Consider the following 20,472-nt stretch of genomic DNA (forward strand, 5'->3'; position numbering starts at 1 on the left):
GAATTTCACACATTAAACCTTTTGCTAACTGTTAATTACAGAATGAATGTCTTTTCCTAGAAAAGAAATTTCAGGTGCAGATAATCAAAGGGTGGTCTTCCTTAACCTCTGCACTTGAAATTGTATCACCTATCTGCTCTCTGAGAGAATTATGCCCATGGGTTACGGTTCCATTTATGATCTTCCAACTGACCTCACTTAATTTCTAGTAACACAAGAAATTTTAGGGATGACTAGTTAAGGGCTATATTGTTTGAAAATGTTATTACTGTACACACTTCTTAGAAGTGGTCGAGGAACTCTGAGCAATATTGTAGCTTCAAGGAGAGAAGTATGATTAAGATATTTTTACTTTACTATGTTTAGAGCTGAAAAATGAATCCAAGAGTCACTATAAGGAAGATTTAAGAGTAGCAGGCAAGATGCATCTGCTTGGGGAACAGAGAAAAGCCCCCAAACGTGAGAACAAAAGCTTATTCCCTTTTCCTTAGAAGTGGTATCTGAGTATAAAGGATTCATGGATATTTTCATTTTTAAAATTATTTTAACATTGCATAAAACTTAATTAATATCAACAGATTTCTATCTTTGAGAACAGAAATTTTGTCTATATAGTCTCAGAATCCAAAACTTACCTCGAGCCTGTAGTTAGAGCATTCCCAGGTGCTTGGAACACATTAAGCTCATGTATTTTCAGACAGATCATTTTTAGTGATTTTGGAATCCAATTTGACTATCTTTGTTACTTGTATTTTACCTGAGCTCCTGACTTGGAGAAAGCACTGCAATGTGTCAAGTACAGTTTGTCATAGCCCTCTAACATTATATCAAGATAAATTTGCCTAAGAGTGTAATTAGGCCATGCACACTGTGGCAGTTATGTATAGATAAACCAGTTTTTAAAATGCAAATAAAAGACAAATATCATATGTGGATATCATATCACTTATATGTGGAATCTAAAGAAAATGATACAATTGAACTTATTTACAAAACAGAAATAGACTCATAGAAAACAAACTTATGGTTACCAAAGGGGATAGTGATGTTGGGGGCGGCAGACAGATAAATTAGGGGTTTGGGGTTAATATATACCCACTACTCTATGTAAAATAGGACCTACTGTAAAGCACAGGGAACTATACTCAATATCTTGTAATAACCTATAATGGAAGAGAATCTGAAACACTTTGCTGTACGCTTGAAACTAACATAACATTGTAAATTAACCAATTAAAAAAATTGGTCAGGGAGGTAGTTTACTATTCCTTTAAAGATAAAGCAGTTGTATATCAATGACTTCCTTTCCACCTAAACTGATTAAATTTGTGTCCATTACAATGTGTCATTAAAAAGTAAAGCTTAAATTAATGTCACAATCATTAAAAAAAATACAATTGAATTTTGTTAGCAATTTTTTAAGTGCTTACCAACAGGTTTGGGGATTATCTTACCTGCTATTTTGGTACCTGGCCATGCTTAGACTTTCAGCAGGCCCCTTGGTTCAAAAAGCAGGAAAAATGCTGTTAAACATACTCAAATATAAAATGTTTTCCTTTCTTCTGCAGTCTCTCAACTTGTCATGCTGTTCTTTATTTGCTACTTGTTGTCATTCTAAGTAAAGAAATATTAAATCAAATCGTCAGTATGAATTTTATCATTTATATCTATATTGTACAATATCTGCTTTAAATGTCCGTATAAGAGCATTTAACTTGTATGCAGACAATGCATGTTTAGTAGCTTGTGCACGTATGAGTATTTCATTCTTGGCAGAACGGTGAACCCACGGCACACCAGGGTGTGTGCATGGGAGAAAACAAAAAAATTTGGTGGCAGCGAAAAGTTTGAGTTGAGATAAGAAGGCAAGTTAAGGCCAAAACGTAGTACAACATTTACATCAAAGAATAATACATTTAAAATCAGGACTCTGAAGTGGTGAGTGCTCTTTGCGCCTTTTGGTGCCCAGGGTGTACCCTGATGCAAAGGAACTGCCCCTCACCTGCACCCTCATCATGTCCTTCCCTTTTCCTGGAGTCTGTCAAGTCTGTGCTCCTTGTCTCTACTTCCTCACTCTCTAGACGCCTGTCTTTCCTGGTTTGTGATAACAGTAGCCTAAACGTTTACCTAGCTTACAGTCTTTCCTCCTCTCAAATGCACGCTCCCATCTCCTGGCCAGGTAATCCATTCAAACACTATTATAAAAGAATCGTGGGCTTCCTGCCTGCCTTTCCAGGGTCATCTCTCTCCACCTCTGTCTCACTCTTTAAGATCTAACAGCCCCAAATGATCTGTGGTTCACATAAAAACTCAACAGTTTTTTGTTTTTTGTTTTCGGTACGCGGGCCTCTCACTGCCGTGGCCTCTCCCGCCGCAGAGCCTGATGCGCAGGTCAGCGGCCATGGCTCACGGGCCCAGCCGCTCCGTGGCATGTGGGATCTTCCCAGACCAGGGCACGAACACGTGTCCCCTGCATCAGCAGGCGGACTCTCAACCACTGCGCCACCAGGGAAACCCTCAACATTTATTTTTATTTCATACCTCTTGCCCTTATGACGTTTCCTCTTCCTGCAACACCATAAACCTCCTTCCATATCCCCAGGCCCTCCCTCCCCTCCCTGCCCCACTCCACTTCTTTGACTACCTAACTTTTGTTCTGTCCTTCTGTCCTCAACTCCTGTACTGCCTCCATCTAGAAGCCTTCCGACCACAGGAACTCCTCTCTTGGCTGAGTTAGATGCTCCTCCCTTGCTCTCACTGCATCTTCCATATCATGGACACTTTCTCCAATGTCCTGAATATGCACCACTCCTTTTGAATGTTATTTGTTTATCTCTCTCCCCTACTAGACTTGGGGGAGTTCCTTGAGAACAAGACAGCATCTTATTCTCCTGAATATCCCCAGGGCCTGCTCAGTGCTGATGTACAGGACGCTGCCCATTCAGACTTCTGCCTCTGCTTTGTCACCAGTCACTGCCACATCTTCTCCCCAGTTCATTTGGAAACCTTTCCTACACTGACTGCCTAAAAGCCCCCAAAAGGCATCTCTTCTAAAGGCCCTTCCTCCTGATATTGAATCTATTTTTTTTTTTCTTCTAAGAATCTTTGTGTTAGTTTTCTAGGGTTGCCATAACCAACTACCACAGACTAGATGGCTTAAAGAACAGAAATTTCTTTTCTCAGAGTTCTGGAGACTGGAAATCTGAGATAAAGGGGTCAGCAGAGGTGGTTTCTTCTGAAACTTCTCTCCTTGGCTTATAGACGGCTATCTTCTCCTTGTGTCTTCACATGATCTTCCTTATGTGTGTATCTGTGTATAAGTTTCCTCTTCTTATAAGGACCCAAGTTATTTGAATTGGGGCCCACACTGATGATCTCATTTTAACTTAATCACCTCTTTAAAGACCCTACATCCAAATACAGTCATATTCTGAGGTGCTGGGAGTTAGGACTTCAACATATGATTTTGCAGTCAACTTATAACTTGCACTTACCCACTGATACCTTTCCCTAAACTTGGTGCTGGTCTCCAAGCAGCCCCCATCTCCTGAGAGGCAAGTTACAGCATCCCCAGCTCCTTCCCTCACTCCTGTAAAGCTCCATGTGATTATTTTAGATTTGGACCTCTCAGAGCCCATACTTCAGGATCATTTTGCACATGAAGTTGACCTCCAGTGATACATGGGAACTGTGGAGAACTATTTCTTCTCCTATGTGATGTTTTCTCATGTTTGAATAAATGATGACTTTGCATTTTCATTTTCCTTCCTATTTTTTCTGAACTCCTAGAGAATTCAGGGTTCGTATCATACAAGTGAATGCACTGTTGTATGGTGTAACTACCACATCCTGATTTTGAAGTATCAAAAAGATGTACAAATTTTATGTATTGTTGATTTGAATGTTTTCAAATACATTGCCTTATTGGATCTTCTAAAAAATAGCAAATTATATACTATACTTTTTATTGCTAAAGAAATATGGAACCCCAAAGAGGTCATATATCAGTGAGTATCAAAGCTGTTCTCAAATCCCAAACTTTGGAATGGGGGGCCAGAGTGCTTTCTACTTTATCATTATTGTCTTGTTTATAAGGTCCTTCGAGCCAGACATATACTTTTTATTTTTTAACATCTTTATTGGACTATAATTGCTTTACAATGGTGTGTTAGTTTCTGCTTTATAACAAAGTGAGTCAGCTATACATACACATATATCCCCATATCTCCTCCCTCTTGCGTCTCCCTCCCACCCTCCCTATCCCACCCCTCTAGGTGGTCACAAAGCACCGAGCTGATCTCCCTGTGCTATGTGGCTGCTTCCCACTAGCTATCTATTTTACATTTGGTAGTGTATATACAGGCATATACTTTTAAGATAAGCATTTTAACCTCTGTGGCCCTTAGTGTCTCCATCTATAAATATGAGGTTAACTGTGGCATCTTCCTCATAAGTTTGCTGTGTAGAAAAATGTGTGTGTGTATATACATGCATACATACATGATACATATACGATATATGGTAGCTGTGTAAACTAGTCCAATCATTTTGAAAAGCAGTACAGCTAGAAAATAGCAAGAGCCATAAAAATGTCCGTATCTTGGGCACAGGAACCCTATTCCTGGAAAAATATTCTAAAGAAATGATTCAAAAGACCAAAACAAGTATATTTTCATAGATATTAAGTACAGGGAAAAGTAGTTTGATAGTTCCTCAAAATGTGAAATATAGAGGTGTCTTATGATCTGTCATTTCCACTCCGAGGTATATAACCAAGAGAAATGAAAACTTGTGCATGAATGTTCGTAAATGCCTTATTCATAATAGCCCCAAAGTAGAAACAACTCATATGAATAAACAGATGCATAAAATGTGGTATATCCATTCAATGGAGTTTTTTTGGCAGTGAAAAATGATGAAGGGATGATACATGCTACAACGTGGATAATCTTTGAAAACATTACACTATATGAAAGTCACAGAAGACAACATATAGTGTGATTTCATTTATATAAAGTGTCCATAATAGGCAAAAATATAGATAGAAAGTTGACTAGTGGTTGCTTAGGGCTTGGGGAGGGGACAGGAGGGATGGTGAAGAACTCCTATTAGGTAAAGTGTTTCTTCTGGCAGGGGACACAAATACTCTAAAATTACATTCTGGTGATGGCTGCACAACACTGTGAGTGTATTAAGAAACATTGAATTGTGCACTTTAAATGTGTGGCGTGGATGGTATGTGAATTGTATCAATAGAACTGTTTTAAAAACTTCAAAAAAAATTAGGGAGAAAAATGGAAATAATCGAAATATGTATCAAGATAGCAAATACATTATACTCCATCCTGTTGATGGAACAGGATGTAGTCACTAAATATTATAAACCCAAAGACTATGTAAAAACACAGAAAATATGTAATGTGATGTTAAATGGAAAATGTATAAGAGTGATGCGAAATGGCATTGTAGCTAAATATACATGCATTTGGATAAAGGCTGGCTGGAAACTCGGAGACAGGAGAGTATGGTGAAGGAGATGTGCCACTTTCTTTCAAAAGTCCCATTAATGGTTTTGAGTGTTTCGAAAGAACTTGTTTTAATGTTTCTTGTCATGGCAGCCTTGTGGTAGGTACAGGTGGTACTGAGGATGCACAAAACATAGGAAAGGAAGGAAAAAGCACAAGGGACATTTTAAAAATTAACATGTAAAAATCTAAGAAGTAGAAATTTAAATGCAAAAATTCAGCAGAGCATTTATGGGAAATGGGTATTGAGGGAGGTGCTGAAAAATGTATAAGCAGGTCAGGCTCTAACAAGATTCTGCCCAGAAACTTAAAAACCGGAATGCTTGCGAGGCTCTTCTCCCCCTGTGAGCCTCTCTGCTCACAAGTTTTGAAGGGGAGGGGATTTTCATATACCAGAGCTGGTGTAGGTCTCTGATAATAACCCAAAGGAAGTAGGAACACTTAGCAGTGTGCACAGTTTACTTAAGTTCACCAAAATTGTACTGGAATGTGGAAAAAGGGAGGAAGTCTGGTCAAGCCTGAGTGAGTCAACATTTAATGGCCCTCCACCCAGCTCTCCTCCCTTCCCAAGGCCACCTCACCTCTGCATCTGTGTGCTTGACCCTTGCTAAGAAGGAACTCCAGCTGGCGTGGTGGGGCGAACCCAAATTCCTGCTGATTGGTCTCAACCATTAGGTTGGGGGGCCAGAGAGAAGACGAGTCAGAGCAATGGGGTCTGGCCCTTCTTCTCTCTATATCTATATCACGTCCCTTTTCAGGAACTTTCTCCTTCCTTGGTTCCCAGTGACTGTTTGAAATATCACAGTTCTCTCAATGTCCTAGGTCCCAGAAACAGCTCAGGTTTCTGTGAGGGGCAACTAAACTGCGGTGTTAGCAGTTCTTTGAAAGCACTCTATAGATGGAAGGTGCAGTTGTTTTTATTCCAGATAAAGAATGGGTGACAAGTTGAGGCTGGATAGATGAATGGCAGTCTTTAAAGTAGAATCTGCTTCCATCTCAAAACAGATTACATTGTTCCTAGCCCTGAGGTAGGGGGAGAAGGGACCGGCAGTTGATAGATATCCACTTCCATGTTTTCTGTAGGGTATAAGATCGAGATTTCTGAGGGAAGACACGTTCTTTCCGTCAGAGTTATTAGGGTCGTTTGAGCTGGCCAGGGACGCACCCTTAGGCAGATGCCACCTGGACTGACCCCACTGCTCAGCCAGCTAGCTGAGTTGCCAGATGATCCCAGCATCCTTCCTCATCAAAATCCTAGATTATTTCTGTCCTTTGGCGCCAGGAATTGCCCTTATACTTCAGACTCCAGGGTAAACACTGAAGGTTGTAATTACAGTTCACAGCCTTAACCACTTCTTTGGTCTCCTTTTAGGAATCCAGTCTCAGAAAAGTAACCCCAGGTACCTGTCATGTGGAGAGCTCTGAGTGGTTCCGTAGCTTCTCAGGAATGCTCTGAAGTTATGATGGGAAGAAGATAAAGGGGCAATTTTGCCCTTATTTTGCAGAGAGCTAGAGGATGGCCGACTTGCCTGAGGCTTCAACAACTTTTCTCTAATTCTCTCTCATTCCACTTTGTCCAAGTCCATCCTCAGTGCCCTGTCCCCATATTTAGCAAGTGGTGAGTTAGATGGGGGACAACTCTTTAACACTAGCCGCTCAACCATCCAAACAACAGCAACAGCAAACCCTGTGTGGAAAGCCTGAAATGAGGAAAGGAGATAGGGAAAGGGAAATAATATTCAGTAATAACTATATACCCCTGACTACTCTGTATTTTGCATGTGAACCCATTATTTCAGAAATACCCTTTTATATATGGTGCAGAATCATCACATATTTTCCCACCACATAAATAATTTCTAGGTAAGAAGTCTATACTTTGTGACTCTTGGGTTGTTTTTGTCTTAAGTATACCCAGTGCAATTGTATCAAGGGACTCCTTGGTCTAAAGAAAATCAAGCTCCACAACAACCTAAGAAAACTAGCTACATGTTGCCATAGCAACCGGACCAGCGTCAGAAGGAAGGCAGAGTTTTTCAGATTCATCTTCTGCATCTGCAGATTGACTTCCTTGAAACTGAATCATGTGTCCTGATCATCAACACTGAACCTGTTATTTTCATTAAAAAAAAAAAAGTTGCAGTCTCAGTTGATGTATTTTGGCCTTTTCCCTGGTGCCATTCAATGTCTTTTTATCTCTGAAAGGTGGAATTGGGTAACTGGATCCTTTGGAACTTTCTTTCATGCATGCATTAACATGGTTGGGACCTAGGCCAGTGGGTTTGGTAGTAATTAAACTTTGATGGCTGGAACATGACCTGTGAAATGAGTTGCTAGTCTCAGTTTAACTCCTAATGGACAGAAATCCACATCCCTCGGAATCCAACCATAACCCTTGTTTCCAGACCACGGGAAGAAGTCAGAGGTTTGAATGGCTTATCCTGGGGGTAGACTGCAGGGCCTCTTCCTCAGGAATTATGCTTTGCATTTCCAGGCCACAGATAGCTCCACAGTTAGTCTCAAAATACCCTGCGAGATGTGTGTAAATAACACAAACCACATTTACAGGCAGGGCCACCCTGGTAGAAAGTACAAGTAATTTGCCCAGAGTAAGATAATTAGTAACAGCAGGGGTAGAGATTCCAGAGGGTCATACTCCATTCCTTTGCTAAGACCACTGAAAAATCTTCCTTTCACTCAAGAAACATGGCCAATTAATGGACAGCGGGTGGTGGGGATGGGTCAATGCTTGCTGATTCGTTTTTAAAGGTCATTTTTATTTTATGGGGTTGTTGGTACCTATAGTTAAGGTTTTTTTCAATAACAAGTCTCTTGATGTTTCCTCTAATGACACCGAAAAATGTGTGTAGTGAGAGTCAGAGCTGGGGGCTGGAGAGAGCTGGATCTGCTGGGATGTTTCTACATAAAGAAAAGATTCAGCTGACGAAAGGGAAGAGTGCTCTAATGGAAAACACCTACATCTATGTCTTAGTCCCTTCAGGCTGCTGTAACAAAATACCACAGACTGGGGAGCTTATAAACAGCAGATATTTATTTCTCACAGTTCTGGAGGCTGGAAGTCTGAGATCAGGGTGTCAGCATGGTCGAGTGAGTGGCCTCTTCCAGGTCGCAGACTTCTACTTGTATCCTCACATGGGAAGGGGGCCAGCAAGCACCCTGGGACCTCTTTTACAAGGACATTAATCCCATTAGCTTCCCAAATCACTTCCCAAAGGCACCACCTCCTAATACTATCTTTGGGGCTTAGGATTTTAACGTATAAATTTTGGAGGGACATATTCAGACCAGAGCAATGCATGAGACCTGTGTTAGATTGTGAAGGATACAAAGATAGCTAAGACATGAGTCCTGTCTTCAGTAGCTCACCTTCCCAGCAGATAGTGTCAAGTACTCTAATAATAGTACAGTAAGTCCCCTAAATAGGAACGAGTTCAGTTCCGAGAGCACATTCATAAGTCCAATTTGTTCCTAAGTCCAGCAAAGTTAGCCTAGGTACCCAACTAACACAATCGACTATATACCACTGCTTTTACATTTGCTTCCAGACATCCTGGGCTTGAAATAAAGATACTGTGTTACTGTACTCTATACAATACTGTACAGTAAAGTACACAAAAGCACAACCACTTGTAGAGGATGCACGCACGTGACAATGTATGCCAGACACGTGAACTAACTTACGTGATTGAACATGCGAACGCATGTTCGCATCTTTGAAAGTTCACAGCATGAAGGTTCATATGTAGGAGACTTGCTGTGTGTGGATCCTGTGTTAGGGAGAAATGTATTCTGACTCTCGCCAGAGTGGAGAAATATAGAGAAATGTTTCTTAGGGAATCTGAGCTGGGCTTTTTAGGACAGGTAGGAAGTCATAGACAGATAGTGAGGAAAGGATCTTTTAGGAACTAGGAACAGTATAAACAAAGGCATAGATTGGAGTCTACTTAAGAAAAACACATTGGCCAAATGTGGCTTGAGGTTTAGGTTAAACTGTAAGACAGAGTTGGAACTAAAGCAAAAAAGTGAAAAAGAGCCACATTTTGGAGTGTTCTGAAAAGCAGGTAGAGAACTTTGGACAGTATCCCATATAGAATCAGATATTTCAAAACCAGAAGTTTAACTGTGGTCAGTGTTTTTATGCAATGAGATGAGATATTAATAAAGTTACTTAAAAAAAAAAGATTCACATAGTCTAATCTATGTTCTAGAAGGATGCCTTAACAGATTATGCTGAAAATATTCTGCACTTTTGTCAACATTCCTTCAAAATGTCATAAAAGGTTTTGTAATATAACCCTGTAAAAGGTTAAATGAGTTTGCACAGACTGCAAACTGAAGATGCCTGTGCAAAAACGCTGACTCAGGTATTTCAAGTGACAACCATTACGGTTAAGTGCTTGAGGCACTATTGTGGGAAGCAGGGAAATGGCTTCATGCAGCAGAAAGGCCAGCCAAGTCCCTGAAATCTCTCTCTGTTTCCTTTCTCATAGGACCAGCAATGGAAACCTTCAATGTACAGCAGCATTACTCCAATCTGCTTTACAAGCCCTCCAATTGAGAAGCCAATTGGCAAAGTAAGAATGAATTCATTTCTTGTTGAACAGTATGATTTGAGCCTGTTGGCTGTTCTTTCTTTTTGTTTTGAGCTATCTGGGTGACATCATCAAATTGATCTCATAAAAGTGATTGATAAAAATCCAAATTTTGACCTATTTGGTTTGCCCTAGTTGCATTTGCCCTAGGCAAAATGTTGAGCTGACTGACATGGAGCTGAGATGCCCTGGCCTCAGCTTCTGCCCGCCCTTGCATTTTGATGATGCCCTCCCCAACTCCCTTCAGTGCCCTGCTTTCTCAGCTCTTTGACCACCTTCCCCGCCTATCAGAACTTATTAGAAAGAAAGAGGTGGCTTTTAGTCATTTACATAATAGGAGAGGGAAAAAACCTTTTTCCTCTTCTCTTCTAGGCTTAGTACCTGGGGTGATGAAAATTAAACTAAAAAAAAAAAAAAAAAAGATGGGTACACAGGAGGAAAGATTTATTATTATTATGAATAAAGAGGCCTTCATAGAAAAGAAGTGAAGACCCAAAGAAGCAATTGTATTTGGGGCTTATATACCATTTTAACAAAGAGTGATTAACTGTGGAGAAGTGACAAGAGAAAGGAAAAGGGGTTTGGGCTTCTCTGGGCCATAAATTGTGAGATGGTAAATATGTGGGGACAATTAATGGAAGATTGTGTTATTTCGTAAGGTTTGTTATGCAAACTCACGTTGGTACCTTTTCTATTGATAAGAATCATCTCCAGTGATTAAAAGTCATCTTCTTCCTGGTATGGGAAAGAAAGACACCTTTACAAATTTATGTTACCTTTACAAAGGGAAATTTATGTTCTACTTTTAGACAGAAAGGGAGAGGGCAGAGAGCTTTTCCTACATCTGTTATTTCTCAATTGCCTTTGGCTCAAGATAATCCTTATGCCGAAGTGGCATATTTTGGGGTGCAAACTCTGATCCGCTTCAACGTCTTAGTGTGAAATCCAACCACCATACTACCTCTTTCAAATATATTTGTTATTTAAATTATGTTGTGGAATGAAAGACTTTGCCTCCAGAAGAGAAATTACAGGTATCTGGCTAAACTGCACCTGTTCTGAACCTGAAATCACACCCATCAGTCCCACTAGGGAGTGTGGAGCTGGATGGTTAAGAGTGTGGGCTTAATGGCGTCCGGCTGCCTGGGTTCAAATCCCGGCTCCACCGTTCACTGGCTCTGTGACTGAGAAAATCACCTGTAAAGAGGGCTTCATAATAATACTACTGCCTCACGGGACTGTCATCAGAATTAAACAATTTAGGGCTTCCCTGGTGGCACAGTGGTTAAGAATCTGCCTGCCAATGCAGAGGACATGGGTTCGAGCCCTGGTCCAGGAAGATCCCACATGCCGTGGAGCAGCTAAGCCGGTGCGCCACAACTACTGAGCCTGCTCTCTGGAGCCCATGTACCACAACTACTGAAGCCCATGAGCCTAGAGCCCGTGCTCCGCAACAAGAGAAGCCACCGCAATGAGAAGCCTGCGCACAGCAATGAAGAGTAGCCCCTGCTCACCGCAACTAGAGAAAGCCTGCACGCAGCAACAAAGACCCAACTCCGCCAAAAATAAATAAATAAATACATTTATTTATTTTTTTAAAAAAGAATTAAACAATTTAATATAAATTCACAAGAGCAAGGATTTTTTTAACCATTTTGTTCACTATGTATCCAAATACTCAATGAATTATGCAAATGAGTTGAATGAATGAATAAGTGAAATGCTATACACGTGGTAAACTTAGAGGAAACACGTGCTCAATTTGCTTATCCCAAGAAATGGGAGCTGGGGCGTGTTATATGTCAGTGTTACCGAGTCCAAGCTTGCTCTGCTCGCCACACGACAGGCCAATAAATCGGGAGACAAGGTGTTGAGTCAAGGAATACGACTTTATTCGGAAAGCCGGCAGACCGAGAAGATGGCAGACTAATGTCTCCAAAAAAACGTCTTATCAGGGTTTGGATGCCAGTTTCTTTTATAGAGCAGAGAAGGGGGAGGAGATGAGGAAGTAAAGTAAAAAAAGGCCATAAGTTTTGCAAATATCACCTGGAATGGCCAGCCTTGGGGGAGGGGGTGTGTTAATTTCTTCTTCCTTGCAGCCATCCACCGGTGGACAGGGTCAGGATGCTTCCCTGAACAAAGGCACTTTGGTTTAACATTTAGGCAGAGAGGCAGGGTTCCCCGAGGCAGGCCATTATGTATAGACAGTATCCTTTCAGTGAACAAAAGCAGGGGAAAGAAAAGGTTAAAGTGAAAGAAACAGATCCAACATGTAGTCAGATTTGGCTCTTTCCTGTTACATCAGGAAGGGAGGCAAAACTCTGGTGAGTACGTCAAGGACACTTTCCAGGCACACCTTAACTGAAGGGCCAGTCTACCTGGGATAGCAGCCACCTTCCTATCCTTTGCTACAGTGGTGCATCTCTGGACCACACACACTCCAAGGACTAGGATGAAACGTAGTCACTGTTCAGACGAGTCAAAAACAAACAAAAGTTCTTTCAGTAGGGCTTTTCTCTCCAACTTATATATATGTGGGCAGAACTGAAGCTTTTGTAGTTTTGAAAAGGAAATGAATCTATTTTCCCAGCAATTCCTGGTAATTTTGCCTTGGCGGCAAGTCCTGCCAAGACAGCTTTCTGCAGAGTGCAAACTCCCAGTCGAACAGGAAGTCTCCTTCCCGCTGTCAGCCCGCTGAGGTTTTGCAGGCGTAGCAGGGGAGCAACCCAAGCTTCTAGGGACTGACTTTCTGTACTTCGGGTTCAGTAAGGTCTGCACTTCCCCTCTGCTGACTTCAGTTCCAAGTAAAAGGAGTATCCTTTGACCCAAAGATTAAAACAACAAACAAACAAAACACTCCCTGAACATCACAAAATGTGTTAGTAACAGCTCCATTTCACTGCCTTCCCCTGGCCTCAGTCCCCTCCAGCCCCGCCTCCTTTGACTCTATATAGGTTCTAAACAGAACACCACTCTGTGGGAATGGAAAGAAGCTGTTTCAAAGGCTGAGGTCAGAAGTCCATGAATGCTGGAGGGGTCTTTTCTGACTAAATTTCACTTCAATCCAATAGATAGTCCAGAGCTTACTGGATGTTTTCCTAGACCTGATTAGAAACACTAACAGCAGTATAGAAACGGTAGAGAGTAACTTTGGGAAATGCTTGTCAGAGAGCAGAAGGAAATCAAGTGCAGTATGACCATTCTTGGTTCAATGATATTTCACTGTGTGTTCCTCAGGTCTCCTTCCCGCCCAGGGCGGAGTGAGCAGGTAGGTGTCTTTCTGCACAGTGACACTAGGACTGTCCTGGGATGAATGGGGCTGCTCCCAAAGGATACTCTTGCCCTTTTTTCTCCCCATAGCTCTGGCTTCTGGGCTTAACACATGTTCTGTAAAATACTCTAAGGAATTCGTTTTGCAATCAGCTCTGTGATCCATCCACCTGGAGGGGAAAATGATGCCAAATATGTAAGAAAGTCAAGCTTTAATTATAGGGGTCAGTGGAAGGCAGCATTGGGGGTGGATAATTAAAACCTATGGTTAATCTGCCCAGAATCCAAACTCTCTTACTCACTGCCAAGAAAGTTTCTGTTGGGTAAAAAGCTGCAAGCTGGACCCAGAGGCAATTTCTACCACCCAAATTAGGGTACCCCAAGCTGAACCAAGGACCAGTGTTTCCTTCCTACGGGTGGTGGAGGGGAGGAAAGGTGTTGGGAAAACACCAGTTGGAAAACAGACGATTCCAATGTGAGTTCATAATAGAAAAAAGAATATTTTGGAGCCAACTCCAATCTTACCATTAAATGATAACTCTTTTCATTAGTGGTTATGATTAGAGGGTAGGAATAAAGGAGGGAAACTTCCTTCTTTTCAGGGGAGAAGCCCTGGAAATCACTCTGGGCAGCAAGCAAGCCTGGGATGTGTGATTATCCACTCTCAGACATAGAAGAGTTTCCTGTTTTATTTTACATAATTGGAATCAGCGCCTTTTGAATGGAGCATACAAATTTATGTAAATAAGAATGCAAATGAGAAAAATATGTGTCTTGGGAATTCCTGGGGATGACCTGGCAGCTTTTTCTTTCTTGACTTTGCAGCAGCTAAATATTGTTGTGAAAACTCAGGATGAACTTACTTCCCCAAATGCCACAATGTTATAAGTAGAGGACTTTGTCATTTGTAAGAGATACTCTGGAGAATGAATTAAGACAGACTACTTTAATGTATTTGACAGTAAACATGTTCCCCCCAAGAGGTTGCACAGGCTAACAGTAAATGCAAAAGGGATTGGAGAATTTCAATAAATTAATGGCAGATTCAAAGTGGACTACTGAAAGGGAATTAGAGAATAATGATGGAAACAAAAGCAGGGATTTAGGGAGATAGGTAACATTGGAAGATGACATAAAATTCAACTTCCAGGCTCTCCCACAAAATTCTCACTGGTGCTACTGACGAGACAGGATAGTGGGCCGAGAGAAGTATTAGTTCAACTCAGCAAAGCATTGCGCAGCTCATGCCAAGTCAAAACGACCCAATAAAGTGCCTTGACCGCTGAAAGCTGCGTAGAATACACAAGCAGAGGGAGCTGTTTTGGATTAAGAGCTGCCCATGACCATGGCTGTGCCAACCTACCTTTCTCAGTAGAATTTAAGTGACAGGTAAACTTGTCCTCAGTCTAAAGATGTAACTTTAATGCATTATTTGATTTTACCAGAAGGAAATGGAGGTAGATAAACAGCTTTGCAGGATAGCAGTGTTATTACATGGAAGGGTGGCTAAGAAAGTTATCGAGGCTCCCTGGGCCTTCTGTATTTCTGGGTGAGTGAAGGGGAAACTGGAAGAGCTAGATGGAAGTAACTGGATAAACAACAGATAAAAAGAAAGGAACTGGTGAACTCAGAATCAACAAAATATAGAGCTGCTTTGTTTCAAAATTGGGAGGCATCTATGGGAAGAAAACAGACAGAGGTGCCCCGTTTTGCAGATTGATCTTTAGCTTCTTTTAGCACTGGAGAATTTTTCTTACCAAAGGAAAATTTAGCTTAGCCAACAAGGGCCATTTTAAGAATAGTCTTCTAAGTCATGACCCGTTGAGAATCACTGAACGTTACCTCATTATATCATGTCTGGGTCTGAATAGGCAGCACCAATTCTATGAGAAGTAGCTTGGGACTTAATGTTTAGGGCTCTAAGTGACCCAGGAAGATGGAGAAGCCAACCCACAAGCTACTCTGTGGCCTATTGCTGCTTCCAAAAACAATACCAGAAGTCAGGAATAGAATAATCAAAAGATAATAATAATTTTGAGCACAGGAATCTACTATAATTGCTACAGTTGTAGATAAACATAACTTTTTGAGGGTGAGTGCCCCTGATTTTACTGGATCTCTTTCTTTATACATTTAGCTTCTGGTCACTGAGGCAAAATACATTAAGCCGAATATTTTTCTTCTAGGCCTTCTTGTGACAAGGTGAAGAAACTTTCAAGTTAAGGGGTCGATTTTCTTCTTCCTCTAAGATAGTAGGATTTAGTTGGGCATACACCCAGCTAAAGAGCACATTTTTCAGCCTCCCTTGCAGTTAGATGTGGCCATATGATGTGAATGTGGCCAGTGGGATATGAATGGAGGGGATGTATTCAATGTCTCAGTCATGCCCTTCATAAGAAAGGCAGACCCCACTTGCTGGCTGGAATACAAATATGGTAGCAGAAGCTGAAACAGCCACCTTAGACCAAGAGAGGATGGCAGAGAAACAACATAGAACCATTGCCTGCTTGTTTTCAGACTGCTATTGCCTGAGACAGAAATCAACTTCCACCTTGACTACACCACTACTAGTCTGGCCATTGGTACAGTAGCTGCAGTGGTATCCTAGCACACAATTAAAGCAGGGGAGAAAGTGGGCTGCATGCCCTATGAGAAGTCGCTTAGGATCCAGTGAAGGTAGAAAGCAGAGCCTGGCACAGTAAATATCAGTTAAAGGGATGAAAATGCTGAGTTGCTGATACCTGTCTTCCAAATCAAGCCTGGATGAGGAAGAAGAGTTAAGGAGGCTAACTTCTGGTCCTGAGGATAAGGTGATGAACAGAACTCTGCTCAGCAGAGAACCCCATCTTTGAGCTCTAACATAGTAAACCTAGGTATCTATCATATCCTGAATTTTGGAGAAGCTCTCCTTAGAACTGAGGCAAACAAATTTCTACTGAAAATGCTCAAATTCAAGCGCTGTAGTGGAACTCGTTATCTGGTCAAATAACATTTCTATTGATACTTATTGTATGTAGGAGCTGTCATTAGTTTGGAAATATGTATAAATATCTTCATGTATTTGGCATAATATTCTGTTCTTTCATCATCTGAAGCAGGTATGGACTCCCCGGGGCTCTAGGGAATCAACTTGGGTTTCAGCTTTTGCTGTAACTCAGTTACACAGGATTTTATGGGAAAAGTGAACTGTTACCTCATACCTCATTCTAGATCAACTCTCCTTTTATTAACATAAAATAACACATTATTTTGGCTTAGTAAATTAACCCTCTAAAACATCGACATCATCAGGACTCTTACTGCTACCCCACGTTAGAGTCCATGTCATTTTCCCCCATCATCTCTTCGCCCAAAATGCCTGACACATGACATTCACACAATAGGCAGGTAGTGTTTGTCAACTGATGGTTACATGAATATGGAATTTTAGTTTGTTATTCAGCTATCTTCACCTTCGTATCCTCGTTCACAATGGTTGTTGAATAGTACTCTATGTGAGTGGGCTACTATATCTACAAAAGACAAGAAAAAATTTTAATCAATACCATTAGCACTGTCCTATAAGTATCAAGTAACTAGAGGTGAAAATATATTTGCCCTAAATTTATATTCCTGGATTCTCACTACCACTCAACCAAAACCTAGGCTGAAATTTACTACATTAGGTCCATTGGTAAGAGTTCAACTGGGTAAGAAATGCAGCCTGACACACAAGGACAAGAAGTCTTTCCATCCTAACATTCCTAACAGGCAAGATGACTCTATAAACAGACTTTGTAAGCTCCAAAGAGTTGGAATAAGGTTGAACAAATATGGTTAAACCAATGGCAGTTCAATTTATGTCCTCATGTAAGCACAGAAACATATTCAATTCCAGATCCCAAAGCCTACAGGAAATAAGTGAAACAATATCTATAGAATATATTTTATTAGGCTTATAAAATTCATTAATTCAGAGACAGGTAGATGCTTATACACTATAAAAATGGGAAATAGCGAACTTAAAAATCATTCCTTTTTTTTTTGGCGGTACGCCAGCCTCTCACTGTTGTGGCCTCTCCCGTTGCGGAGCACAGGCTCCGGATGCACAGGCTCAGCGGCCATGGCTCACAGGCCCAGCCGCTCCGTGGCATGTGGGATCTTCCCGGACCGGGGCACGAACCCGTGTCCCCTGCATCGGCAGGCAGACTCTCAACCACTGCACCACCAGGGAAGCCCTAAAAATCATTCTTGTTCTCTGATCTTGCTTTACAGCTTATCTCTAAAGGCTGAAATGTATGATACAATATGTATGACCCAACTGCAAAGTACTTGATGTTTAAATTTACATGTGAGATAAATGTTTTGTTAACGGCACATACACACATATAATCACCAGACCCTTACTATTGGGGACCATGCCATTATCAAAGGTCTCAGAGTCATATTTGTATTATATAGAACTATTGTTTATTCTTTTCTTGTCTCAATGTGGTGACACTTTCCCATTAACGCTGCCTTGATTTCTCTCTCAGAACCTGGTTGCAAAATACCATGTGGAACTTCTGATGGAAAAATGCTAAGTAAAAATATTGCCTGTTTTGTTATTGACCAAAAAAGAAACTTTAATTTGTCCCACCTGAAAACAGGGAAAAAAGATGACCTGGGATTGGCATCGTATGCAGGTACTCTATTCACATAGATCAGAAAAACATAATATCACTATATTCTGAGACATAGCACTACAACATTATCAGCAGAATTAATGCAGAATTTATGTAGTTTTGCTACCTTCTCAGTACTCGGGGTACCCTTGAGAAAGCCAAAGGAAGCTCCTCTTGGAAATATTGCATTCTAAGCATTCTATGCCAGCTGCTTCTTTCCACTAAGAAATAAACAGACATTGAATGTCTTCCAAGTGTGAGGCCGTGTGCTATAAACAGTAATTCAGGGCAATTTGGTATAAACAATAACAGCAATAATCATTATTATAATAGCTCCCATTGTTTGAGAACTCTGTGCCAAACACTACCCTGAGTTCTTAATATCCGGTCTCTCATTAAATCGTTTTACAAATGAAGCCTGGAAAGGGTAAAGAACTTATTCAAGGTCACAGACTGGCAAACCGTACAGTTGGCATCCAAAACCGGGCATGCTTGACTTAAGAACCTATGCCTTAACCACCTGCTGGAGAGATTTTTTAAAAAATTTATTTGGACAATCTCTTTTTTATTCCTAGTTGAAATATAATCAAAGTTTCCTGAGAGGATGCAGAAGGATGCCAAAAAAAGTATGACCCGGCTTATATTATGGATCACTCTGGCTACAGTTAACCAACCTTAGATTTTCATTTTCCAAAAGGCCCATTATAAATAGCAACCCTGCACAATAGGGAAATAATGTGTGAGCATGCAGCGTTAGGTTGCCCCTGTAAAGGCAGTTGCTTTACAAAGGACTTTAAAGGGGGTATGAACTGCAAAGATAACACCATGATGTTACTCAGATCAAAATAGTATTCCTCAGAAGCCATTCCATATATTTGGGTGTCCCAGTTTATCTCCTCTGGAAGAAGGAGGCTTGGTACTCACCTAATCCATGAGGCAATGCATTTAATTTTAAGAACTTTAACACTCTCAATGAAAAGGGTCAAAGTGGTATTATTAAAGTTCAATGTAACAAAAGAATCACCATACAGACAAGGGTAGAGCTGAAATCTCCACTTGCCACTAATGCCTTTTTCAGGTAGGCAGTTTGGATGCCTGGTAAAATAAAGGCATCTGTTCTCTTTAGTGAACAGAGAGCAGATTGCATAAAAGTTTATGGTCTGAAGAGTAGGGAGGTAATTAGTGGTGCGATGAACTCCCCAACTGTGTCTATGTTTTTAAAGGTCATTTCCTGGGTTTTATGAGAGATGGGGAATTACATTTGGGCCCCCATAGAACTTTGCTTTTACTGCTATGAACGTTTTTTTCAGCTTACCTTACTTTAGGGTTGGCTGATTGTGTGTCTGCCTTTTTGCAGAGGCTTGTAATCTCCTTGTGAGGGGGCAGAATTGTGCCTTATTCGTTATTTATGTCCCCAACGCACCAAGCTTAATTCTTTCCATATCTCAGCTGGTTACTGAGGACGGGGAAGTGGTAGAAAAAGAAAGGGAAAGAAATTCTCATTTTGTTTATCTGAGATCGCTGTTTTCAAATTACCTGGGTTCAGGCTGCTTTTCATTAAATGCCTTCTGAAACCTCTCTAACGAACAGCTTAGTGAAAAAATTCAACTTTACCTTAAAAGACATTTACTTACAGAATAACTCTTAAAAGCGTCTATTCATTTGCAAAAGGCAGAAACTGCAATTTTTACACTAAGGACTTTCAAAGAGAATCAGCGATAAGAGACATGTTGAGATTAAAACAAAATAGAAAAAGATAGAGAGTGAGAGAGAGAAAATGTTCTCATGCTTTGTGACATGGAAGTTGTTTCCTTCCTTCGCTGCACCAGTGAAAGTGATCTTGCCAAGGTCAATAGGAAAATCCTAACTGCTAATACCCAGAGTACACTTCAATTCTTCTCGAACTTGACTCAGTTGACCTCTTCTCGAAAGTTGTTCCTCTCTTGAGGGATTTTATGAGAGCTGACTCTTCTAATTCTCATCTGACCTTCTCAGTCTCTTTTGCTATTTCATCTGCCCTCAATAATACCTCCAGTTCTGAGTTCCCCAGTGTTCCATTCCTGGTGCACTTAAAAAAAAAAATCAACTCTCTCTTCTTGAGCAGTATTCTTTATTTTCATGTTTCATTTGCTCAACACGATTGAAACTAAACTAGTCAGTGCCTCTTTCTGGTCTTCTGATTCCCCTGCTCTACAGATGTTCTGTTCCTCTCTCAGTGAATGTTCCTACCTTCTACCCAGAAATTCAAGCCAGGTTCTTGGGTATCACCCATAATTCTTTCCCCCGACCTCATCCTTTCAGTCAGCCATCCAACTGGGATGGTTCTAAATCCTTAATATCTCACCTTCTCCTTTCCCATTGTGATTGCTGTAATTAAGGCTTTCCTCATCTCTCATCTGGTTCCTAAGGAACCCTCTAACT

General features: G+C 40.9%; 1 protein-coding gene across 2 annotated transcripts in view; it reads left to right on the forward strand.

Moving 5' to 3' along the window:
- The window catches only part of RASGEF1B (RasGEF domain family member 1B), a 577,487-nt gene that overhangs the window by 426,144 nt on the left and 130,871 nt on the right, over positions 1-20,472 (forward strand). For both annotated transcript variants that reach the window (XM_060012290.1, XM_060012284.1), the window contains one exon: positions 10,037-10,120. In XM_060012290.1, the coding sequence (XP_059868273.1) occupies positions 10,037-10,120 (84 nt within the window). The remainder of the gene's footprint in view (positions 1-10,036; positions 10,121-20,472) is intronic.

This window comes from Delphinus delphis, chromosome 5 (assembly GCF_949987515.2).
Source record: "Delphinus delphis chromosome 5, mDelDel1.2, whole genome shotgun sequence".
In the NCBI taxonomy this organism is placed as follows: Eukaryota; Metazoa; Chordata; class Mammalia; order Artiodactyla; family Delphinidae; genus Delphinus; species Delphinus delphis.